The sequence below is a fragment of the Schistosoma mansoni genome, chromosome 1 (assembly GCF_000237925.1).
Source record: "Schistosoma mansoni strain Puerto Rico chromosome 1, complete genome".
Taxonomy (NCBI): domain Eukaryota; kingdom Metazoa; phylum Platyhelminthes; class Trematoda; order Strigeidida; family Schistosomatidae; genus Schistosoma; species Schistosoma mansoni.
The window spans coordinates 15,764,838-15,792,437 of record NC_031495.1 but is presented as its reverse complement, the minus strand read 5'-3'; the positions used below and the strand labels follow the sequence as shown (position 1 = coordinate 15,792,437).

The window sequence follows — 27,600 nt, the reverse complement described above, 5'->3', positions numbered from 1 at the left end:
AAATATGAAATATCTCTCCTCATTTTAAACGAGACCAGTGGCTAAATAAAAAGTAGAATTTGGTATTAGGTCATTATCACCACTGTACATGGCCACCACCATTACCACTCTACTTGAGGTCATCAAACAGAAACGTTCACATTGATGAAGTAAAATTATAATTTATTACGACCTTAATATTATCAAGAAAAAACCATAAAAATAAGCAATTAAGTACTAGATGATGATTGAATTAAGGTCAGCACACACACACATGTTCATTGGACGAATGTCGAATATGATAAAGGAATAACACTGAACAATCTAGTTATGATTACGTAATCCCGTTCATCCGTACATCTTATAACAAAATAGATTGATTCAAACTATAGTCCCCCAAATAGTATAACCGATGTGGCACAATAATATATCAGTAGGCATGACAACAATTCAACGGTAATTCAATTGTTATGAAATATTGAGTATAGAAGAACGCAGTCGAATAATTCAATATTAGCTAGATAAAAAAAACTCGTGCGTAGAGGAAAGTATTGACAATCCATCGATTCAAATCTGATTTTTGTGCTCAGAAGTAGTATATTCAACCCCTTAGTTTGCTATAGTCTTAACACTTCGTTATTTAATTTGTAGGTTGTTCCTTTGATGCATGTTTATTCATTTTCTGTATCTTAGCTATTGTCGTCAACTAGACAACTTTGTATCTCACTTTTATCTGTTGATTTCATTTTTATTGGACTTCGACTATACTATAAATTTGAACCTTGATCCTCTGTTAATGATACAACAATTACTCTTTTTCTTATTACAAACCATTGTATGTAAGAAAATAACCATAAATATGATTGCACAATTCTAGTAAATGACATAGTTGAGAACGAAATTCTGGTTGAAGGTGGTCGATAAGAAAACCTGGACCTATCATGTTTGTATTCTCCTTAGACCTGGTAGAATTCCATTCAATAGGTATGTCTTGATGATGAGTGCCAACTAGCATGAAACTTGGGTTCATAGATTCCTCCTGACTATCTCTTAATATCAAAACATAGTGGTATTTGATATCGAGTCACGTCGATTGGTGGTGAAATTGCGGCTAGAACGTTATAGGATTGAAATTCCAACTACTTGCAGACAGATGATGTCTTCGCTGAGATATGTGCATCTCTTGCAATCCCCACCCTGGATTCCATTGTTAACACAATCCATCTATTCCAAATTATCCAAGGTGTTAGGATAACTACTTTTGTTTCCATACGATAACTTTTATTCGTTCATTCCAAATTGGCTATATCTATGACTGGTCATAATGAGACAGAGGAAGAGAGAACCATAAATTTTGTGACAACGCAACCGATCGGTTATTTGATTAGTTCAATCTAATTCACCTTTGATACTTTTGGGATGTGAGCTACTTATGCCGACAGACATAAGTAGTATGTGGCAGGAATTGGAATGCATGCCAACAGAAGATTGAGATAAGAGAAGAGGAAAGAAAACAGAGATCAATCAGAATAACGGAACTAGAAGAATAATGAAGCATGTAAAGGACAATACAAGGAAGATGTGCAGATGGTGTATTTTAATGTATGGTTTTCGTATTTTACAAAGGCGCTGTGTAATTTTGCATAAAAAAATAAATTGACTTTTCGCACCAAGTCTTCGTTCACTACACTACTACTGCTACTATCTTTCAGACCATCGAAGTTTACTGTTATGAACATTGACAATAACAGATTTATAGATTTATGGATTATTACGTGTATCGTCAAAAACCTGGAAGCACCGAACAGGGAGCGAGACCGAAGGTCCTGGGTTTGAGTCTTGTGAGCGGGATCATGAATGCGTGCTTCTGGGGAGTCCTATACTAGGACGAAACGGCCTTCCAGTGCCTCCAGGTTTTCAACGGTGGTTTAGCTTAGATTGATTCGTGACTTCAACTGTGTAAAAGATATTCTTTATTCACAAGTCTATACTGAAAATGCAATGTGTAACATGTTATAAGAAGCCTTAGAAAGCTATTACACGACTCTAAGGTTTAGAATTCAAATTAGGTCTATAAGAATATACTAAGAAAAAATTGAGGATACTCAAATACGCCAGGAAAAACAGCTTTTATTGCTTACTTCTAGGTTCACAAACAACGATCGAAAATTGTTGTTTTCAACTAGGCATATAAAGTATGAAGGGATTTTTACAGAATTTGAGAGATAACAGTTCTCGAACACAACAGTTAAGGTAGGCTGAAAAGCTATTGGAGAAACATAACTACTGACTGACGGAAGTGTTTGAAGAGTTTAGACAAAATCGAAGTTGATATGTGTTTGTTTACTTGTTTTTTTAAACATTATTATTATGATAATGTGTAAAACAAGAACGACAAATCATTATGTACAGAGAATTCTCCTAATAAAGTATATTATAACTATAAAGAGTTTACTACTCAGCAGTTCGCTCTATCATATTTTATGGATGTAAAACATAGCCATCAAGAATACAGAATATTCTCAAGTTACTAGTATTCGATCATAGGTGTCTTGGAAGCATTACTCGTATATTTTGGGCCCACCGAGTAATGAATGCCTGGGTTAATATGGCACCAGGTAAAGATGGTAAATGGATAGACGAGACATTAAATCTTCAACTGAGGTGGTTGAGATGTGTGTTATGCACGACCATCCACCGCTTACTTCGAGGGGCGATGTTGTCTGGTATAGGAGTAGGTTGGAAAAAAGTTAATGGCAACGAAACCAGAACATGTCATCAGTCCATGAAGTCACTAGAAATTGGACGGAACCATGTTTATAGTTGCAGACTATCTTCAGGTTGAGTTCCACGTGATTATCATAACCACTAGTCACAAACTTTGAGATGGTGGAGAGAATTTTTTAGAAGTTTGGCACTCAGGTCAATCAGAGATCAACAAATATATAGAAATCAATCCAACTTATCAAACAACCAGAAAAAATATGGATAAATATAGGACCAAAAATCAAATCAATGGAAGATACAACCGAAATAAAAAAGTAAACAATGACAGGCTAAGGTTCAGCAATAACCAATCAAGATCGAGGTCTACAGGACAAGCTGTGAACCATATTAGGAGAAATTCGAACACTTCACTTCTACTTAAATTCTTTGCTGATGATGTCGTTCAGAATAACAATGAAAGTTCCAAGACCAGACCATCCAGCTCAGAGAACAAAACTCCATCAAAAAGGCTTCAAACTTTACAAGACATGGCTCAAAATCATTTGCAGTGGTGTAAATAGATCCAATTATTTCCCTCTGAAATCTAAGCTTCTGAATTCTCCATAATTCTCTCGGCTTTTATTTCACCAATTTATATTTTCTTGAAACATACCTTTGGTCCCTAATCTTTTGTATTACCACCAATACTGTTACTACAACTACTACTCCTGGATTTGGCCTGAAAATTACATCTATCCATGTTAATGCAACATGGAAACTTCAACCGATGTACACAAGGATAAGGATCTACGTTACAACTGACTGACTGATTATTACCACTAAATGTCAAGTTCAGTAAAGTGTGAACTTATTAAGTCGTTTGTTTATAATAATTAATTATTATTACCGCTGTGGTGTATGTTACTTATGTTGACAGATATAAGTAGTATGTAGCACCAATCAGAAGTGGAATGCCTACCAACAGAAGATTGAATTAAAGAGAACAGCAAGGGAAAGAGAGAGCAGTTATAACAATAATAGAATTGGAAGAATCATAAAGCATGTAAAAGACAACTGAAGGGAGATGTGCAAATAATGTATTTAATGTATAGTTTCCACAAAATACCAAGACAGTGTAATTTTGAATGGAATAACAAATTAGTTTTCCCCACCATGTCTTCATTCACAACACTACCATTGCTACTGTGCAGTTTCTCTCTATTATTATTATTATTTTATTATTATTATTCACAACCATGGTGTCATATGGTAAATTCGTTTTTTGAATTTCGCAAGTCATAACCTACAAAATGCATGGATTACAAATACAATACGAATAATAATAGTCATAATAATGAAGTTTTTACTGTTTACATACGCACATACACAACAACTTAAAATAAGGTTAAACCTCTATAAACAAAAACCCAAAAAAAATCAACAAACCTAGCTAGTCTCAAATAAATATCACACACACACACACATAAATGCATACATATAAAGAGTTAGGCAGATGATAGACAAGAGAAATGAACTAATTTGATGTGGAAAAACACTTTTTTTATCAGCACACTGAACAATTTTTTTTAAAAAAAAAACACCAGGATAAACATACACACGCACGATGGAATAAAAAAAGAGCAATTTTACCAATAAACAGTATCCAAAACAATTAATCCTTTTAAAAATGTCAAAATTATGAACACAATATAGAGTTAGACTTGTTCCAATTCTATTAAGTTGTAAGCGACCATATCTACGATATTGTATACATATATATGTATTTTTTTTAAAAAAAAAAACATGATTTCATTCAGTCTAACAACTGAATATAGAAAACAATGTACTTGAATTCCAGTGTTTGTTCGTTTTGGAAAAAAAACAATTATGTATAAACAAACAAAATTGGTAATACACATACACATACATACATTTACGCGAAAATGCATCGTTTAACCTTTGCTGTGTTTGACAAGTTTTGGAAACATAAACACTAGGATAGAATAGTGTAGTATTTGTATGCGTGACTGTTGTCATATAAAATAAATGTATAAATAGCAGTGGAGAAAACTGAGAGGTAATCCATCATTGTTCAACAACTCATAGGTTCATGTTAGACAGTAGTAAGTTTAATGAGAAAAAAAGCCCTATTAAAATAGCTGTTAATGTAAAATGAGAAACATTTACCACAAAAAAAAACGCCAGTGAAGCATCTCAAAGCAGTAGTAATTAACAGAAAGTAGTTCTGACAAAATTAGACTCTTTCGTAAAAGTTCTTACTCGAATTTTTTGCAAAACAAATATATTTTTTAGTAACAGCTCTAATATCCAACACTAGTGTATGTAACCATTATCATATATTGTTTAGTTCTAGTGAGTAAAGTCTAATTAGAATGCTGGACTTCAACGACTTCCAAACTGACCCCGAGAGAATTTCAATCAATCAAAAAGCAGAAAATATGAATGAATAAATCATAAACTAAAAAGAATTTACTTAGAATACATTGTTTTTACATGATTAATGAACTTGTCAAAGTAGGCTGTAGGTCCTCAGCCGTCAAATTTTACGGTTAGGATTTGGGGTCATGTTACATATACAACACCCCCAATCATGAACTTTAAATCATTCATTCCTAACCCTAACCTTAGTTCTAACTCAATTTTAATCCTAACCTTAACAAACAGTGTAGCAAAACATCAATCTCATATTCCCTTCAACTCGTTCAAAATCATTTCATTCCTGTATTTATCAGTTACAATTTTTCTCAGCAATTTGACAGCTAAAAACTACTAAATATTATTTTATTTGGTTTAATATTTGCGCCATAACAATAAAACCCGTTTCTCCATTCTAACTGATTCATAATATCACTCAAACATAACTGTTCTAGTTACTAAATAAATAATCTAAGGGATGTATCTGTCACGACCTCTCTGTAGTTACACGATTCCGAAGAACAATCCAATAGTAGACATAAAGTAAAATAATCTTCAACCGAACTTTCACCATAGAAATCTTGATCCAGACCATAGCTATTGAGAAGACAGGAAATTCACAAGGTTTATTACTATTTTAACTCGGTAATAAAGCGAGGAAAGTGTCTGGAAAGATAAAGAGTTTTTCAGGACACCAAATTCAGCTACACATGCATTGTTTAAAAATTAAAGATGGTCATTTAAAAAACAACCATTTTCGGACTAAATTAAAGGCAGACTTTTAGGAAATAATACAATTCCCAATATTTCGTCATCATGATACTAAATAACTATGGTTTGAAACCTAAAGGAAGTATAAAATCGGAAGTATTCCAACTAGTATGGTACTACGACCAAAGGGTTCCTAAAGATGTTATTCGGTCATTTAATGATGTCAAAGATCGAATTCAATAAGGTTGTATTAATACAAAATTTCGTTGTATGGAGAAAAAACCGAAGTCAACAGGATTAGCTAAAATATGTGTGAAATGATAGTAGAATAGCAAAATGAACTTTATAAAAACCGAATAAATAAACAGAAATTCTATCTTCGACAGCCTAGACAAACTTTTGAAGTCAGTCAGTCACAATGTAGAACCTGTACGTATATACATCGGTTCAAGTTGTCATACCCCATCAGCACAGAGAGATGTTGTAAGACCAAATCCCAGAACAGTAGACGTATTAAAAGCATCAGTGGTAATAGGAAAGATTACGCATCGAAGATATGACTTGAAAAAATATAAATTAGCGAAATAAAAAATAGTTTAGTGGAAACTTAATTGCATATAAACAAAGATGGATAGTGGCCAGCAGTGGAATCCAGGACGCACATTTCGTCCTATTAGGGACTCGTCATCTGGATGCACCTGCATCTCAGAGTTGATGTTCACTCTGGAACTCGAACCTAGTACTTTTCGCCCCAAACGCTATCGCGTTATCCACTCAGCTACTGAGTCCTGAGAGCCACTTGATTGCACAATAGGGTGAAGTTTAAATTCACTTGGTATTGTTTTACTTAAATCTTCCCATTGATGTTTAGGACTGCAATTGATCAGTCTCTTATTGGCATATGTGCATCACGTGCGGATTGCCTCGATATAGCCTTAATTCACAAGCATTATAAACAAAGATAGATAGTGGCTAGCAGTGGGATCCAGGACGCGCGTGGATAACGCGATGGCGTTTGAAGCAGAGGTATTGGGTTCGAGTCCCAGAGTGAACATCAACTCTGAGACGCAGGTACATCCAGCTGACGAGTCCCAAATAAGACGAAACGCGCGTCCTGGATTCTACTCCTAGCCACCGTGCATCTTTGCATATATTGCTTGTGAATTAAGGCTATATCGAGGCAATCCGCACATGATGCATATATACCAATAAGAGACTGATCAATTCCGGTCCTAAACATCAATGGGAAGATTCAAGTAAAACAATACCAAGCGAATTTAATTCCATATAGTTTATTAACAAAAGAATTCAACATTATCGTACCGACCAACACTTAGTTTTACACCTGATGTACAGTTTTAATTTGATTTATTCTCCCGCCACACACATACATACACATATTATTTGGTATTGGTTTAATATTATTCCAAGTATACTTGAAACAAGTGAATAACAGTTAACCGATAACAATAATAATAGACTTATAATAATGACAATACTAATGAAGCTGGTAGTCAGTGACTCTTAATGTAACGAATTAAGAGAAGAATAAAATGACAAGTTGACATTTCCCGATCACCAACGGCTTTTTATAACCATCTCATCAATGTACAAGTAAATATTGATATGATTAATTTCTTTAGTCCAGATAATGACAAGAAAATGCTTCTCGCCCAAGTTTCACAAAATACAACTTGTCATTTGTAGTGACTATAGTTTCCGGATTTAAGTAAAAACTAGTTTAGACCTTGATGTCCATTTACACTGTTCATAATCAAGATATATGTGCCTTCGTATGTATGTGTATGTTTACATGGTGAAGCGGTAGGGGATAAACTAGACAAATCAACCATTCTCATTTGTACTGGGTTTTTTTTAAAGAGAAAAACATACTGGTTGCAAACACTAATTTATAGGAGCATGTCAATGCTGAAAATGATGTGTACAAAAAAATATCCGTTAACTAATATTTAAAAAATTGCAAATTGACTACTATATCCATCATACGTTCAACATAGCAGTAACACAGACACAAATAAATAATAAGTGGATAATATGAACATTAAAGTTGACTGTCAACCCTAAGATTTATTTATTTAAGAAATAAAAATGAATATTTTACTATCTACGGTAAATTACAAAGTCATAACACGCATATACAATCACAGGATGATATTTTGGGTGTTTGAAGTAAAAGGTACTTTGTTCGATTCCCAATGTGAACGTCAACACTGGAATTCAGGTATACCCGACTGAAAAGTATTAGACGGGACGAAACGTGAATTATAAATTCAAAATATACTGAGTGACGATGTTTTGTTTCCCAAAAAATACAATGAAGCAAGTAACCAGAATCTACACATCCGTATTCCTACATTTTGACAGGTAAAATAACAATAAACACAGAACGACAACATAATCTGAATAACTAATAATAATGCTAATTATATTTATAGTAATATGTATAGATGTTGTTCAGCTTTTCAAATTCTCTCCAGGATGTCTATCTATTATTTCATCACAAGCCATTAAAAAGGAAAAAAAATGTTATTTTCAGTATGGTATGGAGATTGTTAAATTTCTTTGAAATCATGTACCGATCGAGTGGTAATTTTTGGAGTTCCAGTGAGGTGTGACTAGTGGAGTTAAACCGTGTTAGGTGTGAGGCAGTCACCCATCGAATACAGTGGAAGTGGTTGCGCAATGTCGTGGATTGACTGATATTAGAAATTAACACCGTTGAATGCCAGCTCACTGGTCTACAGGTTAAGCGATAGCGCGCGAGACCGCGGACCATGAGTTCGGGCCCCGCGTGAGGGATCGTCGTTTCGCACTGTTGATGAGTCTCATAATAAAATAAGATGGCCGTCCGGTGCATCCAGGCTTTCAATGGTGGTCTAACTTGAATCTATTCATATCAATCAAAAACGTTACTGATTCAAATATAGTAGCAACAAATAAACTCATGAACATTTTTACTTTCAACAGATAGTGCATATATAAGGTGATATCTTGAAAATCTCTTCTTTTTTGAACATGGTAAATTTATTCTGAATAAGTTTGATGAAAACAATTCAGTAAGTATTTGATTTACAAAATGATAATATAACTTTGTGGTAACGAATATCTACCGATGATGACTACCGTATGCTGTAATTCAGCTCTCAGTCATTTGAGTCAGGAATGAGTTTCGACACAAATACAGATGTATATCTTCTGGCTAATAAGAGTTACGGTAAAAACTCTTATTTATTACATGACCATAAACATTACAAAATTACACTTGCCCAAATTAAACTGTGAGAAAAAACATAAAACTAGATAACAAGTCTTACATTTGAAATGAAATAGTAGAATATACATGTACTGATTCAAGCTTATTGAATAAACGAAGAATACATTCTAACAAAGTTGAAATCCTATCATGTAGAGAGATATACACGAGTGAAACTTGCCACTAATAAAAAAACTGGAAGAATAAACTGAATTCTAGGGTTAGAATAATAACAGTAATAAATCACACGGCTAACTAGGACATCAATAGTACACTCGTAAAATATGATAGCTAGTTATAATTTGTTACATAAAACAAATAAATATACACAAGGAAGATGGAAAATGTTTTCATTTAATGAGAAGTTGTTCTTTTGGAGACCCTATATAGCTACTTCACTCTCACAACCACATACATGTACAGATACACACACATACACACACTAAGGTACCACCTTTTCTATAGAGGATTTCATCATCACAAATAATGCATTTAGACAATATGTGTGCAGACGCCATATTTGCGTGTGTGAGAGATTGAGTTAACAAGTAACTGTTTTATTTATATCGAAATATGTTCGGACAATATAAAATATGTCATTAATTAATTAACTAATTACTTAATGGAAGAATGATTAACGAATTAATAAACAATATTAAAACCAGAATGTCATTTGACAAATAATAAGTAGGTTACATGGTATCCTGCCTTATGTACATGTATGTACAAAATCAGTGCGCATATAGCTAAAATTTTCAAAACAGTTCTCACGATTTCCAATTGACAATCGAATGATACTTGGCATTAATTAGCCCTGGTTACAAATGATTAATCATTAATAAACATGTGAACGCACACAACAAGTATTTATGAGAGAATTTATAATGTTTACACTAAAATAAACAAAATGGGAGACATGTAATCGATTACTTCAGTATTAGAAGTATTAATTACTAGTTATTAACTACTACTAATAAGTAGTAGTGTTTTCAAAGACAAGGAAATAAAGAAATGCAATATCAATAATAGTCAGAATACTGTATTTGAAATACGAGTACTAGGTATTTGCATCCAGTATTATTTCGTACATAAGTGATTCCCTACAGACAAAACATATTTTCATCAGAAGAAGTTAGGTATTGTATATTGGTAATATTGAAGTGTCAAAGTAAGCTGATAACAAATTTGTAGCGTTTGATATTTGGTTGATGGAAGAGGAAAAATTCATCTCGTTCAGTAATACTTATTCAGCAGAAGTAGGTATGTACTATTTCAATTATCTAGAATAGCTGTTAGTCGACGATCAGTGGTTCAGTTTGGAAAGCATATAAGCAATAATTACTATATACTGTAAAACCGTGTTGTTTAATAAGATACATTTAAGTTTACTCAACTAAATAACGCTGGAATCTCTTTCTATAGACACAATATATGTATCAAGTTCTACAGAAGAGTAGGTCGATGACTATACGTATACATAAATGTTAAATGATCAAAAAAGTGCTAGTCTGTCCTCAATATAGACTTCAGTTAAAGGAGAATCAAATAGCAGAGATAACTTGTCTAAGAAGATACTAACAAATTCGAAATGAAGCCATTAATCTATCAAAACGCTAGGCATATCCTGACAGCTTTCAAGAGTATAGAGAACTTTGGTCGTGGAGTTTTCATGGTTTTTCTGAACAACGTCATAATCACAAACTTTAGGTAGAAGTAAATTATTCGAATTTCTCCAAATATGACTAACAGCTTGTCCTGTCGACCTCGATCTTGACCAGAAATATGGAGAACTAACAACATAAAATTAAAGTAAACCGGTGTACTTTTTTTAATTCATCCCATTGTGAATTAAGAACGATAACCTTGACAGCTAGCAGAATAATCAATGACCTCATAAGTTTGTTTACATTAAAAACACACACGCACATAAAATAATGACATGATAATTTGTATAAACAACAATACAAACCATTAAATGCATACGAATCAGTTCAGAAAACAAATCTAAGAATCAATTAAATACACAAATGAACAGCATAACATGAAATGACTTACATGATTCAAAAGTAACTTCTGAAATAACAATCCAATCATAATCAAACCATAGTGTAATCCGTAGATAACGACCTATACGAAATCCTAAATCAATAGGGACCCAACGAGGTTTAGAGTTATAAATATCACGATGTATATCTACAACAACCGGTGGATAAATTCGATCAAAATAACGACCACCATTACTGAATTGAACAGAGATTCGACGAAAAAGAGCAATATAGTCTAATGAATTCAAAGTATGGATACGGATTTGTGAAAAGTTACGAGCTGTAAAAGAATTGGATATATGAGAAAACAATGATGTAATATTATTGTAAACATTCATTTTTATTTTCAAATATGTCAAGTAAATTCTAAAGCGTTAACGAACAAATTTATGTTAACGAAGAAACAAAATTAACGCGAATATACAGTGAATAACAAGAATATTTCTTCTAAATGGCAGATTCATTTAAAAGTTGAATCGATTCCCATCGCAGAAAACTACCAGAATAAACACGATTATGTGAATTTCGAACTTGAAGGTTCTGAGTTTCGATCCTGAGAGGAGTTGCGGGTACACGTGCTACCCAGGAGATCTCAAAAACAAGGACGAAATAGCTGATCAGTGGTTCTTAATTTTAAATAATTATCTAACCTTACAGAAAAACATAAAAATATGCATTTCACTGGATATATATGTAAATGGTAAATCAGTAAAAACTAAGAATCACTGAAAAATTGTCTGATTTTAACACAAAATAGTGCAGGATTGAACATAAAATTTTCAAGTTTTGCAGGGTATGATACCATCCTAGCCTGATTGTTAAAAAAAAGCTGAAATCTAACATCTCAAAATTATATGGAGACTGGAGAGAATGAGGAAATTCATTATTAAACAGCATGACCAATCTTGATTAAAGAAACTTAACATGAGTTCCTTTGACTTTACGTAAAGGCCAGTAACACACCATACAACATCTCTAGCAACAGTATGAATATCTGAACACAATTGCTAGCATTCGATAATGAGAAACGAATGAGGCCAGTGTTCCACAGATGAGGAAGATAAAAGAATACTTAAATATTTGAATACTTGAAAGCATTACAAATGGCACTCGATAAAATTGTCTATCCTGTTATTATCAATATTTTGAAAACATGAAAAGTTAGGTCTCACTAAAGCAAATATAATATGAAAAACTAGCTGGAGAAAACGTGAGAAGGAAAAAACATTAAATATTGAGCACAGTGCAAAGATTAAAGCCAATACTCTGCCTTTTTGTATAAGGTAGGAAAGCTAAATAAAAGGTACTACAAAACTTCGAAAAAAGTGATTGAATGTCTGCACTTCAAAAGTAATTATAGTAATTATACGCGTCTTTCACTAGTCATAAATAAAATTGTGCAAATCAGGGTCCTGAACTTCAATCCTAATTTGTCTTTTCTGCTCCATCCTGTTAGTAAAGAACCTTTAATAGTACTTAAGAACATCTTGTTCACAATCTGATCCCTTCTTCACTTCACCTCTAGATTGATGTGATTAACGTATTATCACAGTAAAGAAACTTCGTTAGTTCGATGACAGTTTCTGGGTGACAATTTACCAAATACTCATACAACTAACCAAATAAAGTGAAATACCCTAGACAGATTTACATGGTATTTTAAAAACCATCTATACTTGAAAGGGAACATAGTTAGATTACAACATGATCCGCCTCGTTTGAACCGAAGTTTATCTTTAGAGAGATTTAAGGTTAACAAAAGATGGCAGATTGTTTATTCTTCGGTAAACAATTGATTGACAGTTACCATAATGAAATGATGCAATAAAGAGACGAATCGCGAACCTTTTACATGGTGATGACTCACAAGTAAGTTAACATCCAAATGAGCATTACTCAATCAATCACACTTTTGGACTGGGTTTTTTTTCAGGCAAAAGAGTTATACCAGACAGATTAGATAACGTAATTTTAAAGAAGATTAATCATGCTCGCCCAGTTCCCTCTACCTTTGTTCATCATTTTAATGTTAACCTTGCAACTAGAATATTCAGGTCAAGGTGACTGAACTGTCTGAGTTTGATTAAGATAAATTAAACCTGTCTGTCAGTCTCTACTCACGAAAAAATTATCATTATTACAATTATGATCATATGATCACACGTAGTAGTGGGATGTCATGCATCATGTACCACTAATGTAGTGTATATGTCAATATACACATGCCTTTCTTCATAAAAGCTAACAGAAACGCAAGTTTCGTTCAAAGTTTTAGAAATAATTTAATAGTTGAATTCATGAGCTGATTAAAGCTAGACCATCATGGAAAAGCTGGAAGCAATGGATGGCTGCTTTGTCCTAGTATGGGACTCCTTAGTAGTGCGCATCAACTTCAGAAACCTATTTTAGAAATACTTCATAAGCAATCATAGTTGAGTAATGTATAAAGCCTATGAGAACGTATAATGATAAGGGGATTTCAGAGAAATTCATACTCTCCTATAGATTATAAAGTTAGATGATGATAAACGATATACTACAAAGTTTCTTCATATGACTGATCAGAGATCTAGTAATGAGAAGTCTATTTGTTTTCAACTTGTCAAATACAGACTTATGTATTTGACTTCAAACTGTATTCTAAATGTGAGGGACTAGCGATATTACCCAGTTGCCTAACCCGAACTAATTGGAGAGTGGGTCAAACCTACGACTTAATGGCTGATAATAGAACTTCACTGATCCAGATTGAAAAGCCTAGTAACAAACCGGAACAGCTATTAAGCATTTTCTAGAATTGAAATGTTATTCATTTGGTATCTATTTATTTCAACTTTACATTTAATTTACATATAACCAGAAAAACGATAATCGCATTCATCATTTGATTATTAACAGTGGTATAAAAAATATGTTTACTGAACAACTAAATTCGTGTTGTTAGAATGTACAGTGTTTGTATGAACTGCAGTACAATCATATATATATATATATATATATATATATATATATATATATATATATATATATATATCGAGGATGTGCACTGCTGAAGAGTCCCACACTAGGACGAAACGGCTGTCCAGTGCTTCCAGGTTTTCTATAGTGGTCTGGCTTCAATTGACTCATGATTTCAACTGTAAAATTACTATAAATCTCCACTAACCCCCCCTTCTGATGTATATCCGACTAAATTCAAAAATTTATTTCCCACTCTTAATTACTAATTAAGAAAGCAGGCAAAACTTAAAATATTGAAACTAACATGAAGGAAATATTTTTAAAATGTACGTAGAGTACTGATTTGGAATTTCAAGGCAGAAAAAACCACCCAACAAAGATAATAATAATAATCTAATTTCGAGAAAATCTCGGAATAAAATTATTAAACATGCACACATACATGACACATCAGTCAGTTTATCATCTATATAGTTTACAAAAAAGGTTATAAATTACAGTCTAATCCATAATTACTAAAACAGTTACAGTACAGGATACAAAGAGAGAGGGAGATGAATATTCATGAGGCAAGGGACAACATAATATAAGAAAAGCTGTTATTACATATGGGTAAAAACATATTCACTTGATATATTTACACGCAGAATGTCACAAGAGCTAGCTGTTAAATGTTAAATGTTATTTTGTAATTAAACCTAGGGAATACAAATAAAGGATAAACCATACATTGATCCATTATTGGTCGTTCTATTGTAAACTAATCAATGAAGTTTTAAATAATAACTGACACGAACAAATTGAAAAAAGACTAAATTATTAACAGTTTCTATAGTCTTTCTTGAATATTTATTTACAATATGCAATTGAGAGCTTTTTAACTATTGGGTAAAGCCTTTTGCTTATGGGGAGTGATAGTAATGTTATTTCACTGTTTGAACTAGTACTAGCCTCCGTTTACATGGTTCGAACATGTTACATGATGAACAGTTCGATTAATTTGTAGTGATATCCCAGTTGAACGTTTCACTGAACGCTTGAATAATAAACTTTATTTTTGTCTAACATGTAGATTGAATATGCGCATTTTTTCGCGGTCTTTGAATTTGGTCTGTTAGTGTCTGAAATAAATCCTCGCATATAACCTCGTATCTGGATTTCTGATATCACACTGTCAATAGTAATCAATTTAACATTAGGTTTGGACCAGGAAAGTGCAAGAAGCTGGTAGAAACCTTGAATATTTTTTAGTTAGACTGTATTCAGAAAGATCTCCAACTGATTAATAAAATGTAAAACATCAAATTTACGATTTTTGTCCTCTTGAATTACAGTAAGCTGCTGATAAAAAGTACTAAATTATTTTGCAACACCACAAATATAAAAAGAGGTTGCAGACTATTTTACTATCGAATTTGTTATTGTATTTTGAATAATAAAGAAAGACTTTTACAGAAAGCCGCCAACTTAATTCATTAAACAATACACACAGTGAATTCATAGTGAGATAAAACTCGATACCGTTTAAGCGTTGCTGTTTAGAAAGATACTACAATTATAATTCGTTAAATAGATTTGTGAGGGGTTTATATTTTCTCAGTGTTGTTGTGAAGGTTTATACTTGATCAGTCTATATTGGCATATTCGTATCCCGAGAGGGTTGGCTTGAGAATGATATTTAGTCACAAGTGACTTGTAGCAGAATTCAAATACAAACCCTTATAAATAAAATGAATACTTAATACACAAGCTAATACTTATATGGACTCAGCAGCTCAGCGGATAAAAAACATCTTAGCGTTTGAAGCGAAAAGTACTGAGGTGCTATTCTCAGTATGAACACCAACACTAGAATGCAAGTATATCAAGCTGACAAGTCCTAAATAGAACGAAATGCCCCTCCTGGATTCCACTGGTAGACACTACGAAACTGATAAAAATTGGTAATGGAAACCATTTTTCATTAAAGCAGTGTTATGCATTTGTTCAATATAAACAATGAGATAAAAACTTAATATCCCACAAAATCCCTGATTTGAGTAAATTTCCAAGAAAAAATAGACAGATGTTTTCATTTAAGGTCAGATTAAGGTTGTAGTGACAAAATATGTGCATCCATAACAATGAAAATCATGTAAACAGAAAACATTGATATGTGCCTTTTCTGAACACAGTATTTGGGTGAAATGGTCATCGAGTCATTATTCTAATCAAATTTGTTTTAGTATTTATCTGAGAAAATTTTATATTCCATGTACTCAACTTAGTGATCAACATTCTAGATTTATAATAGGTCTATAGTACAAAAAATTAATTTGAAAGTCTTAAACCGTTAAACGAACATCTCATAATCCATGTCACAAACTTACCTTAGTCGGACATCTAATGAGAACTAAGAAAGAATCAGATAGTTGTTTCACTGAGATACATGAATGTTATGAGTTTGACCCCAGGAGAAATTGTCGATGCGCCTATTTGAGAGGACTCTATACTAAGATGAAACAGTTTTCCAGTCCTTTCTGGCTTTCAACGTTTTCCTTTATCTAAAGTTAGCTCGAAATGTGAAGTATGAAACGTAACTGTCTCCACAAATCTTTACCGCTAAATATTTTTTTAAAGTTATTACATGAGTAATGTATGTTATATATACTTAATTAAGAGATAATATCTTTGTACTTTATCGCTCTCTTAGAATGTCAAAATAAATAATATTTATTTCGGTCAGACATGTGTTTATGATAAGTAAGAAAAGAATTATAAAACGATTAAAAAAAATTGTCCTTTGGATTTAACGAAGCTATTTAAGAGTGGAAGTATCATACAAGAATATAAAATATATATTATTTGACATTTACGTAAACTTATTATATATACTTTCATTAGATGCAACCTTGACTGATTACGTGCAAATTATTGAACACATTTCCATAGTGTTATGTCCCGATAACGATAGTGAATGGTAACTTTGGGATCCATTTATGGACCGATATTATGCATACATTTTCTATCATATACTCGCTAAATAACTAAACTATTCATATTCATGTTCCCTTTATTATAAGCTTTATTTTGACTTATAGACTATTATTATACGCTTTACTACTCTTGAGTTATCCCTAGTCTATTAATTGCTGTCTCCCACATTCACAGCCACATTTGGCTAAATTTTGTACAAATGTTATTTTCTATTTTATGGTACAATGTGGTCAGTTTGATTGGTATATAAACTCAGTATGTTTGAAATACAAGAGTTCATACCACAGAGGCTATTCTGGACTTAAATGACTGGGCTAGGCAGAAGCAGGGCCGATACGTACTCTAGACTGTTCGTACGGTTTTCGTGTGTCACTGTTCCAATCGATAATTCGCTGCTCTCTGATTGGCGGTCTTATCACGTCATATATTAACTGGGCATTCACTAGGACACAAGTTATAACACATAGATAAAGAAACTTTGAAGTTTTAAAGCAAGTTTCACTGCGTAATAGCATTATAATTGGAGAATCCAATGACAAGCTAAAAAAGACTTAGAAAACTATTTTATACTAGTGTTTTGAACTTATCGCCAGTTGACTTAAATACGCAACTGAACACACAAAGTTGAGCATTAGGGACTTAAAAGTTCCACGATAACTACAATATTACTACCCACAGCAATCACTGATTGTTACTAATACAGATGTGAAAACTCAGAGTATTATTATAAATATGTGCACAACACTTGATTTTTTAGTTCAGGAAATTTGGTACAAAACCCCAACCGATTTCTGTTCATGATGAAAACGATCGTTAGTTTACTTTTTTATTTTAAAAATCTTCCCAAACCTCCTAAATTTGATGAAAAAACGTCAAACTGCTGGTAAGTATGGGGAAATACTCAAAATAGACAACAGTCCCTTACATAGTAGTACATAAGGAAAAAAGATGATTTTCAGCTAAGAATATTGCTCATCCACCTGGATTAGATAATACTACTACAAAGCTATAAAATATCATTACACAGGAATATCAACTAACCTTGATCAAATTTAAACAACATAGTAATACGACCATATGGATTGGTAGTAGGTTTTCGTCGAAACCAACCAACAACAACAGGACTACTACTGCCGCTGTCTATTTTTTCAGGTAGATTTCCCTCAAAATATTGTTTATCCATTAATAAACCAAGACCGCCAGTAAGATAGGAGGTACGTTGTTGTTGTTTATCCATGTTCTCCTTAGTGTTTGTATTCATTAGAGACGATTCAGGAGAGATTAATACACCATCATAATTGGTATCGTTTAAAACAAACTCACCACGAGGATCAAGTCGATAGACATCACCTTCGGGGATAGAATATTCAACAACTCCATCTATTTTATTAGACAAAAAAAAGCAATAATAACTTCAGCAAATCAATAGTAAATAAAATGATAAACAAAGATGATAAAAATGATTGAATTCTGATTTCTAGAAGAAATAAATTGTTCCTGGGTCAGTAGTAGTGAACATTGTGAATGAATGACATTGTCAAGTTTTTTTTAAGTATAATTTGATGAAGTTAGCATTACCCTACCATATGAAATGAAAATTTTGATGGATTTAATTTCATTAAAGAAAAATAAATACGAAAAATGCGAACGAGAGATAAATTAATGGGAAGAAAGGTGAACAGATCAATACAAACAACTGTGTAGCATTACATCTCAATCTGTGTTAGGATGCATTTAAATCTAAGCAAGATAAAAGTGTATATTAGGATTAGTATTTGGAGATTATGATACACAATCATGATTAAATAAAAAGATACATTATATTTAACTATAGAAATTAATATGAATGAATATAGATATTCTAACTTGAAATAACGATTCATTATATTACGATATCATGCTATTGAACTAATAGTCTTTCTAATCAATCTTCTACCATGTATATTTGTATATTCGGGAAAAATCTTCTCTATGTGGCAGTATACATAAGGAATACATATACCAAAATTATTAAAGATTATATAGTATGCTTTGCGAAGGAGTAGTGAAAGTCTATAACATATGCATTCTCATACAGTTACAATGTTAACTGATTGCGTTATTTATCATCCCGCGATGACTAAATATTGTCACAACATACACTTGGTTGTCAAAAGTAATTTCTAGGCTATGGATTCAGATAATTACTATCAGTAGTTTTTTTAAAGAAAGTTATTTCGAAAGCTTTATGGATAGTAAATTTTCCTTTAGAAAAATAAAATATAGAAACTTAAAACCATTAATCGAACCTAGTGTTTTCCAATAAAAAAAACAGAAATAGAGAGCCAAGATGAAGTATTTATAGTCAACGTATAATACATTGTCCAGGAGATATTGATATTAGTTTACTAATGATTACAATTCCAGATTACTGGAGAATTGCTCTTCTACTAAAATGCATTCTTTCTGTTCCATGATGGACAATTTAGCACTTATTTAATGTGTAATTCAGTATGAAACCAAACATAATAAATATCATAGGTAAGTAGTGGGTAACAAGGTCATTCAATAATTCCTAATTTCTAACAACTATTTAATTGGTATTAGCTCAGTTATGTAAACTACCTCGAATATCAAGAATACCGGTAAAAAAGATGACAGAACACCTTGGTTGACGTTAGTTTCAAACCGATGAAATCAAAATTACCAGTGTAAATAATTCTGGACGAAAAATATCCCTTCCCATAGAGATATTTCGCTACAATAATTTCTTAAATATGGTCATCTAAAAATATTTAGCGAAAAGGTTAATTCATTACTCACCTAGCTGTTCAAATGTAACTGAAATCTATGTTTAAGATTGAAGTAGACTAGATTTATTACTTAAAGTTATGGATATGGAGAATAAAAAGAGGAATAATTGCTTATTTCACATTAACATAAGTAAATAGGTAAGTGCACTGAAACTAGCAAGTATATTGATCACTGGAAGTGTGTTCAGAAGATCAACTTTATAAATTTGGGTGAATAACCTGCAACTTACATATCAAGTAGTTTCAGCCACCTAGTTAGGATGTAAAATTATAGGCTTCTGTTGTAATCTACTTGATCACTATCGATAACTGTTGTCTTTGAATCAAATATCGAAAATTAACCGTTGAGAATACTTTATGCCTTGTGAAATGACTAAAATTAGAAATCTAAACTAATAAATATCAACTCAGAGGTCTGAAGTTTGAGTTCGCGCTGTGTAGCTTGAAAGTCTCTGGTGCGGTCCCAGATGAGTACTGTTAAAGAGTACCATACTAGGACGAAATAACCGTTCAATGCTTCGACGTTTTTAATAATTGTCTAACCAAAGTCGTTACGTGATGCAAAACTACAAATTCAATAATCTCCACGCACACACACACCCTCTATACTAGTATTGTGAACTATTGAGACTTTCCAAAACACTGGTTTCACACAATATCATATCCATCATATATATATACCATCAGCTTCGACAATAAGTATATGATGGTACTGAAAATTCCAACTTATTTAATAATATAACTGACTGACAACCGAAACAAAATCTCTCTATTTTGTAAGAGAAAAAATAAATAAATAAACAATTCACAATTAATATCCAGGTATCCAGACCAAAAATGACAAAACATGAAGAGTAGATGGTGGACATTGAGTGTATTATATAATATTGAGAAAAGAATAAAAAGTAGTTCAGAGAAAATTTTTAAAATATTTTTGTCCACCCATTAAAATTTAATTAATATACTAATTATATATACACTAAACAATATACACTATTTGTATTGTAAATCAGAAATAAATAAATAAATAATTTGTCAAACATGTCATCATATCAAAATTATGATGGTTACACATAGAAATGATTATTTAATTAGGAGTTAAGTTGTGAGGTAAACATACACAATACAGAGTGACACGTTGGGCCAATGTTCATTTTAACAAACATCTTCATACCATACATAGAGACAGACATCATCATCATCATCTATACAATACAACTGCTGATCATCAACTTAGTCTATACTATAATAATATTCACAATAACAATAATAATGACAATATTCAGTATTATTAATATGATGATTATCGTTAGTATCAATGATAAATTCTTTATAAATATGCATAGGATAGAGTGAAAACCAAACGATAGACAGTAAATTTACAAAATCAAGTGTTGACGATGCTGACAAGACGATCGCTGTTCAAATAATTAGTGACGGTGTACTTATATTAATGAATAATAATTATGACAATACTAGAAATGACATATATATATAATGTGATGAATAGAAGTGAAAGATTGTTGGAGTGTTTTATGGCCAATATTTTCATCTATAAAAAATTAATTTCTTTGAAATCACGAATCGATCTATCTGAATTAAACAATTCCCGATATGGGCAACTTAAAGTCGTGTGAACTTGCTCGAATAAGTGTCACAGCTTTAACTGTGTAATAATATTACTATGTACATACGACACTGAACAGTTTGTAAATGGGTGAATAGAATATAATAGTAAAATTTATTTAGCAAGTACTATGTAGATAGATGCTCTTGATGTTGTTGTGTTGCCTGAGCTGTCACTGTCGTTCTAGACAGTAACATCAGTGCCTAATTTATGCAGAAATGAGCATCTTAATTATTCGACTGTAATAAACATTGCAGTACACAAAGTAGACAACTCCATCACCTCTAACATATCGGTAAACGAATAAAGACTTTCAGTCAAATAACACTATATTATCACTGATATCAATGCATGTGGGCAACCACAGATATAAATTCAACTGAGAAAACGCTAAAATTCTGCATTAGAGAAATTCTAAGAATGTCAGAGTTTCTAAATGCATGGTATTCAGGACAGTCGGGAACCAAATGATTCATTGAGATGAACTCGTATCAACTCATATGATAAAAGTCAATCAATGATATGGTCAGAGGTCAACTGAACAAGAGAGTCAATCTCAACAGAAGGACAAATGAAGATGAAGAAGCCCACGAAGACAATTAAAACCGATAGGAGGAAGTGATTTAGCACTTGTGGAATCACTAAGAATCTCATTTCTACACGAAGTAGGCGCCAATGATTTTGTCCAGAACGACGATGAAAACTGCGCAGTTAAACCATTTAGGTGAGGGAATTTAACAATACCAGAAACATTTTAATGTATTCAGCTGTAAGACACAATCGTTACATGAGAACTGTTGATATCAGTTGGCTGACTATGCATGTAAATACACAGTATTAGTTAAAACAATCAGCTTTCATATCGTCAACATCTATTTAGTTCTCGTCAGGTGAGCAGTATTACACATAGTGCAACATCTAGAACTAAGTACACATAAGTACCTGATTAGGAAGCAAATGAGTTCACATTACACTTAATTCTACTGATTTCCTAAACGTACTTGTCGATCTATTCATCTCAATCATTCTAATATTTGTATCAATCAATACAAACGTCCAAGTAAGAATTGTAAACATATCTGCCAAATTAATTAATAAATAACTCTGATTATATGTAAAAAAAAAACAATAATTCAAATCACTGACCATTGAAAACAGATCCATAAATAGCCAATCGAAGGCACATTAATTTTGGATTGGATTCCATAGTATAAGGCAATATTCGTAATCGTTTTGCTATAATTGGTGGGTCTAATTGAATTACGATAGTTTGACTATTTCGGTTTGCGTGAAGTAACTAAATAGAAAACAAAACAAAAAGAAACATGAAATAAAGAAAACAAAACGTGAATAACCTGTTTGTTTCTTTTTAATACCTCGTAAAAAGACAAAACAAATCAGATAAATGTGTAAATAAATAAATAATTCATAAATGAGAAAAATACAAGTTATTATCATCAACTTAGTAAAGTTGCATGTTTCCACTTAACTTACCAATATGCAACCTCAAGAGATAAACGACAGAGAGAGAGTGATAACGAAAAAAAAAGAGATTGAACACATAGAAAGATAAAAAAAATGTATCGAGACTTTGTGTGTATGTGTGCGAGAGGGAGACAGAGAAATATTGAAAAAAATCAATCCCGTAAGACGAAACGATTATTCGGTCTTAATATTTTTTTACCTCCCACTCTTCCTTAAATTAGGCCATATTATGATTTATGAGTTGGGTTGACGCTGTTGTTATTGCTTTATTTTAGCAACACAACCTATCTATTCCTTGATGGAGTTCATTAAAAACGGTCAACGAAATCGAAAGAGGAATGGAAGGAGGGTAGGAAGGAGAACTGTTGTTCAAAATCATGAATTCATAAATTAATCGTTTCTGTCAAAATTACAATTTATACATATATAAATATACACCTTCGTAAGTCTACAATGCACACTAATAAATGTATGTGTGTGTACTTGTAGGTCGACGATAAATACATATACATGAAGATTTAAATAAGATAAATGAAGTTATGAATACAAAAAATGGGGGAAAAGAGTTAGGGACAGATTCGATGAAGGTGTATACACAGAATATACTTCTCTTGCTTGGTAGGTCACGTTTGTGTGTGTATGAGTGCGTACATGCGCATGTGTATGTGATGTGCGTATATTTCGGCGCACAATGAATATGAAATCTGATATTCATTCAAATCATTACAGTTATATTCTATACTGATAAACATGATGAATTCAAATTAGAAGTGTCAAATCACATGTAAACACAAAACTGTGCACGTACTAGATTAGATTCATTTTTTTGCTATTAAGAGTTATCATTACTCATTTGGGAATAGACATTGATGCGATTAACATTACTGCACGGATTTGGTTGTTGTTTTTTTTTTTTAAATTATGTGAATGATGTTGACGTTGGAGATAATTTTGTACCAGACGAGATGATACAAACTAACACAAGACCTGTTTACGAGTTAGGCGCAAGCGTTAAAAAAACTGAAATTACTGAAGAAAATGAAGTAATAATAAAATCCATTATATTCTCATAAGAAAAGAAGATCGCCTCCAAACGACTGAATATAATCCATAAAATGATTGAAACATAAACAAACTATTTCAGTGGGCTCCAACTATCTGGTCTATTCGGTTACAGTTAAATTTATGAAAGTTAATCTTACTTTTAGAAAAAAAATTATGAAGTGAAGGCCTTTTTTCATTTAGGAGAAATTTATGATCGAGTTTAAAACTGCTTCGATCACTGAGTAGTGATCAATGTCCTGTGTGTCAAGCTTTTCTTTAGTGATAGTCAAATCCCATTGATCAACCTGGAATGTGGCCACTAGTCTACGTGACTCGACATCCTGTAGCACTACATTGAGATAAATGTATGATTGTTCTTTACCGAATTTCAGATACTAACTCCAACCTCTTTACTACTAACCCGGTAAGTTAGTCGGTCAGAGTAGAAAAAAATAGGATCGGGTAACAATTATGTCACAATATGAGTTAACATGCCTTATATTAATACAGCCAGAGAGAAAATGAACGAAGTAAGAAATGGGTGATGAAGTGGAATAACAATATCCATTTTAATGTGAAGCCAAACATAAAAAAGTTTCCATCACGGACTGAATGTACCTAAACAAACATTGAAAGCTATCAAGCATTGAAAAACTGTTTAATTCTAATACGGGACTTTTCAGCAGACGGGTGAAAAACACCACCATGGAAAAAGTTAGAGATCAAAATAAAATATTTAGTGAAGATTACACTCCAATTCGCAGAAATCATTCACTAAAGTAATAGAAAGCTAGTCAAAGCTATTAGATACAGTATACTTATTGAACATTGAAAATATTGTGAATCATTTCAATCTAACAAAAACTACAGCCATAATCATCAATCATGAAAGTACTAAAACTTTCTCTTCCATTCATAAAACGATAATTTGAATGAAATAATGTAATGATCAAGAAAAATATTTGATTATTCATAATTTACTAGTTATTTATTATAATTTAATGTATCTTGTTTAGTAAAGTCATGCTTATAGCAATTGTTAAACTTATTACTAGGTAAATGACCCATCATTGTACACATACATATAGATAAACCATTTATGAGTATAATTGCAGAAAAAAACAAACTTCATTCCTAAATGAATACTACTACTACTACTACCACTACTGTGACTACTCAGTTAGCATTGAGATAACAAGTAAAGAAGTTATTTTTACAATTTTAATTCAACTTGTTCATAAGAGTTCATCATATTTTTTCTCTCTATAAATAAATAAAATATCTATGAAAGGTGTTGACGAAAACAGTTAGGTAGAACGATAAAAAAGAAAGAGTAGCTTATTATTACTTATCTTTACATTTTGAGTAATCGATAGATGTTCTGTATACATACATTGGACAATAAACTGTTCAATTGTAGTTGTTAGACAGGTAAAAATAAGTAAATTATAAGGTCAATGACTTATTGATTAGTGAGTAGTTATGGCACTACAACAACTACTACTACTCTTATATAAATTCATTTGACATGTAAACGTATACATGCAACACTATCGATACTAATGAATATAAATCAATGTACGATGTTATTGACAAATATGACTTGAAATGAAGAGAAACAGATAATTCGACCTGTGAAGAATACATATGAAATACATTAGAAATTTAACTAAAATGAAAGAGTTCAATAGTATATGGTCTTGAAGATTGTTGAGTTTTACTGCGATCATCAACCGATGAATGTTAGACTACCATTGAGAACCTGGAAGCATTGGACAGCCGTCTCGTCATAGTATGGGACTCCTCAATGATGGTCTAACATTGATCAGTTAATGGTCTCAATAAAACTCAACAATCTCCATAACCCTATATTGGTAATTATTATGTGTTCACTAGTGACTAGTTTCGAGAGGTAATTATCGGAGTTCTAGTGAGAAGACGTGACTAGTGGAGCTTAACCGTGTCGAGTTTGGGGCAACCACCCGCTAATATAATGGGAGATAGTCACGTAATGTCGTGGATTGATTGAGGTTAGATATTAACATCACTGGATGCCTGCTCAGTGGTCTAAAGCTTAAGTGTTCGCGTGGGAGACCGAAGGTCCTGGGTTCAAGTCCCACGCTAGAACGAAACAGCCGTCCAGTGCTCCTGGGTCCCCAATGGTGGTCTATTATTGATCGCTCCATGATCTCAATAAAAGAGTTCAGTTTATGATAGGTGAATTCCCAAATTGGTTGAATGATCTTTTCATCAAAGGTAGTTCACTTCGACACCTTACCTGGAAATATGACATCAGTACAAATTCTCAGGTAATTAGAACTGCATAATGAGTGACGTTCATGGTGTTCTACTTTATGACTGTGTTAAAAGTGGTCCTTAAAAATAAAGACAATTCGTGCGTTACAAGTATCAGTTCGTGGATGGCTTCGAAGCATTGAGTATGTATGTCGGAACTATCGAGTGAACAACACCGAGATTTGACGCATCATAACAAGTAAATATAACAAATAAGCTGATAAGGTAGTAAATTTTTATCGACTGAAGTGCTTGTGAACTGTATCATACATACCCAACTGCTGTCCAATGTATGCTGACGTATAAGTAGGTTGAAAGAAAGTTAGGGCCGTCTAAAGCAAAATGCAGCATCGATTCACAAAATTATTCACAACTGAAGTGAGCCATATAGGTAGGTTTACATTAACTGATTGGAGTCTGTGTGGCTATCGTAACTACCGGTTGGAGACGTTAGGAGACATGGTTCAGAATCAGTTAAAAACGTACAGATGTATTCACTCATCCCGTCATAAAATACCCATACATTTTGTTTTACAAATCTATTCTTTTTTCTTGAATGAAATAGTATATGCCTAATGTTTTCTAAAATAACTGCTACTGCTATTACTTCTACAACATTCATTTTGATAATTTAATCTCCACTTAGTGACGTGGTATGACAGTTTGGAACTGATGTATATATGTGCCAGGAGGCTCTACGTTGCTTATGACTGACTGACTAAGAAAAGAATAGTTGAAATGTAACCGTAGGCATGAAATGAAAATTAACTAACACTACTGTTTGCTAGTAATTACTAATAAATTCATGGAAAATACTTAGGAATATGTATCATCATTTTTTTAAACTGAAAAGAAGCGCATAACAGGCAATTCTTTTAAATAAGAAATTGATTACCAGGAAACCATACATCATAAATTTCATCCTAGTTGCTTTTGTCTTTTACTTACCTTGCTTCCATTTCTCATTCGATACTCATACCATTTCGCGTTATCCTCTCGTTGATACTTTATGATAAACATTGGAACAAATGCATTCTACGAACGAGAAAAAGAGAGAAGAAAACACTGGGGATATTAAATAGTTTCATAATAACTTGAACACATTTATTTTTAGGGATAAAAGGAAATATTTTCGTCTGATTTAATCAATTGGGGTTATTCGCAACATATAAGTGGTTGGTTTATCATCATCTGTACCTGATAATGATAGATCACAATCTGAAAAATTTACTGTTAAACAACAGATTCTGAAAATAATCTTTCTTTTTG

General features: G+C 32.4%; 1 protein-coding gene across 1 annotated transcript in view; it reads right to left on the bottom strand.

The window, feature by feature from the left end:
• Positions 1-27,600, bottom strand: part of Smp_133250 (putative discoidin domain receptor) — a gene marked incomplete at its 3' end in the record, with an annotated part of 88,566 nt that overhangs the window by 15,071 nt on the left and 45,895 nt on the right. The window contains exons 4-7 of the mRNA XM_018793423.1: positions 27,280-27,366; positions 22,654-22,804; positions 18,130-18,468; positions 11,162-11,431 (exon numbers count right to left, since the gene is read on the bottom strand). Coding sequence (XP_018647937.1) covers positions 11,162-11,431; positions 18,130-18,468; positions 22,654-22,804; positions 27,280-27,366 — 847 coding nt within the window. The remainder of the gene's footprint in view (positions 1-11,161; positions 11,432-18,129; positions 18,469-22,653; positions 22,805-27,279; positions 27,367-27,600) is intronic.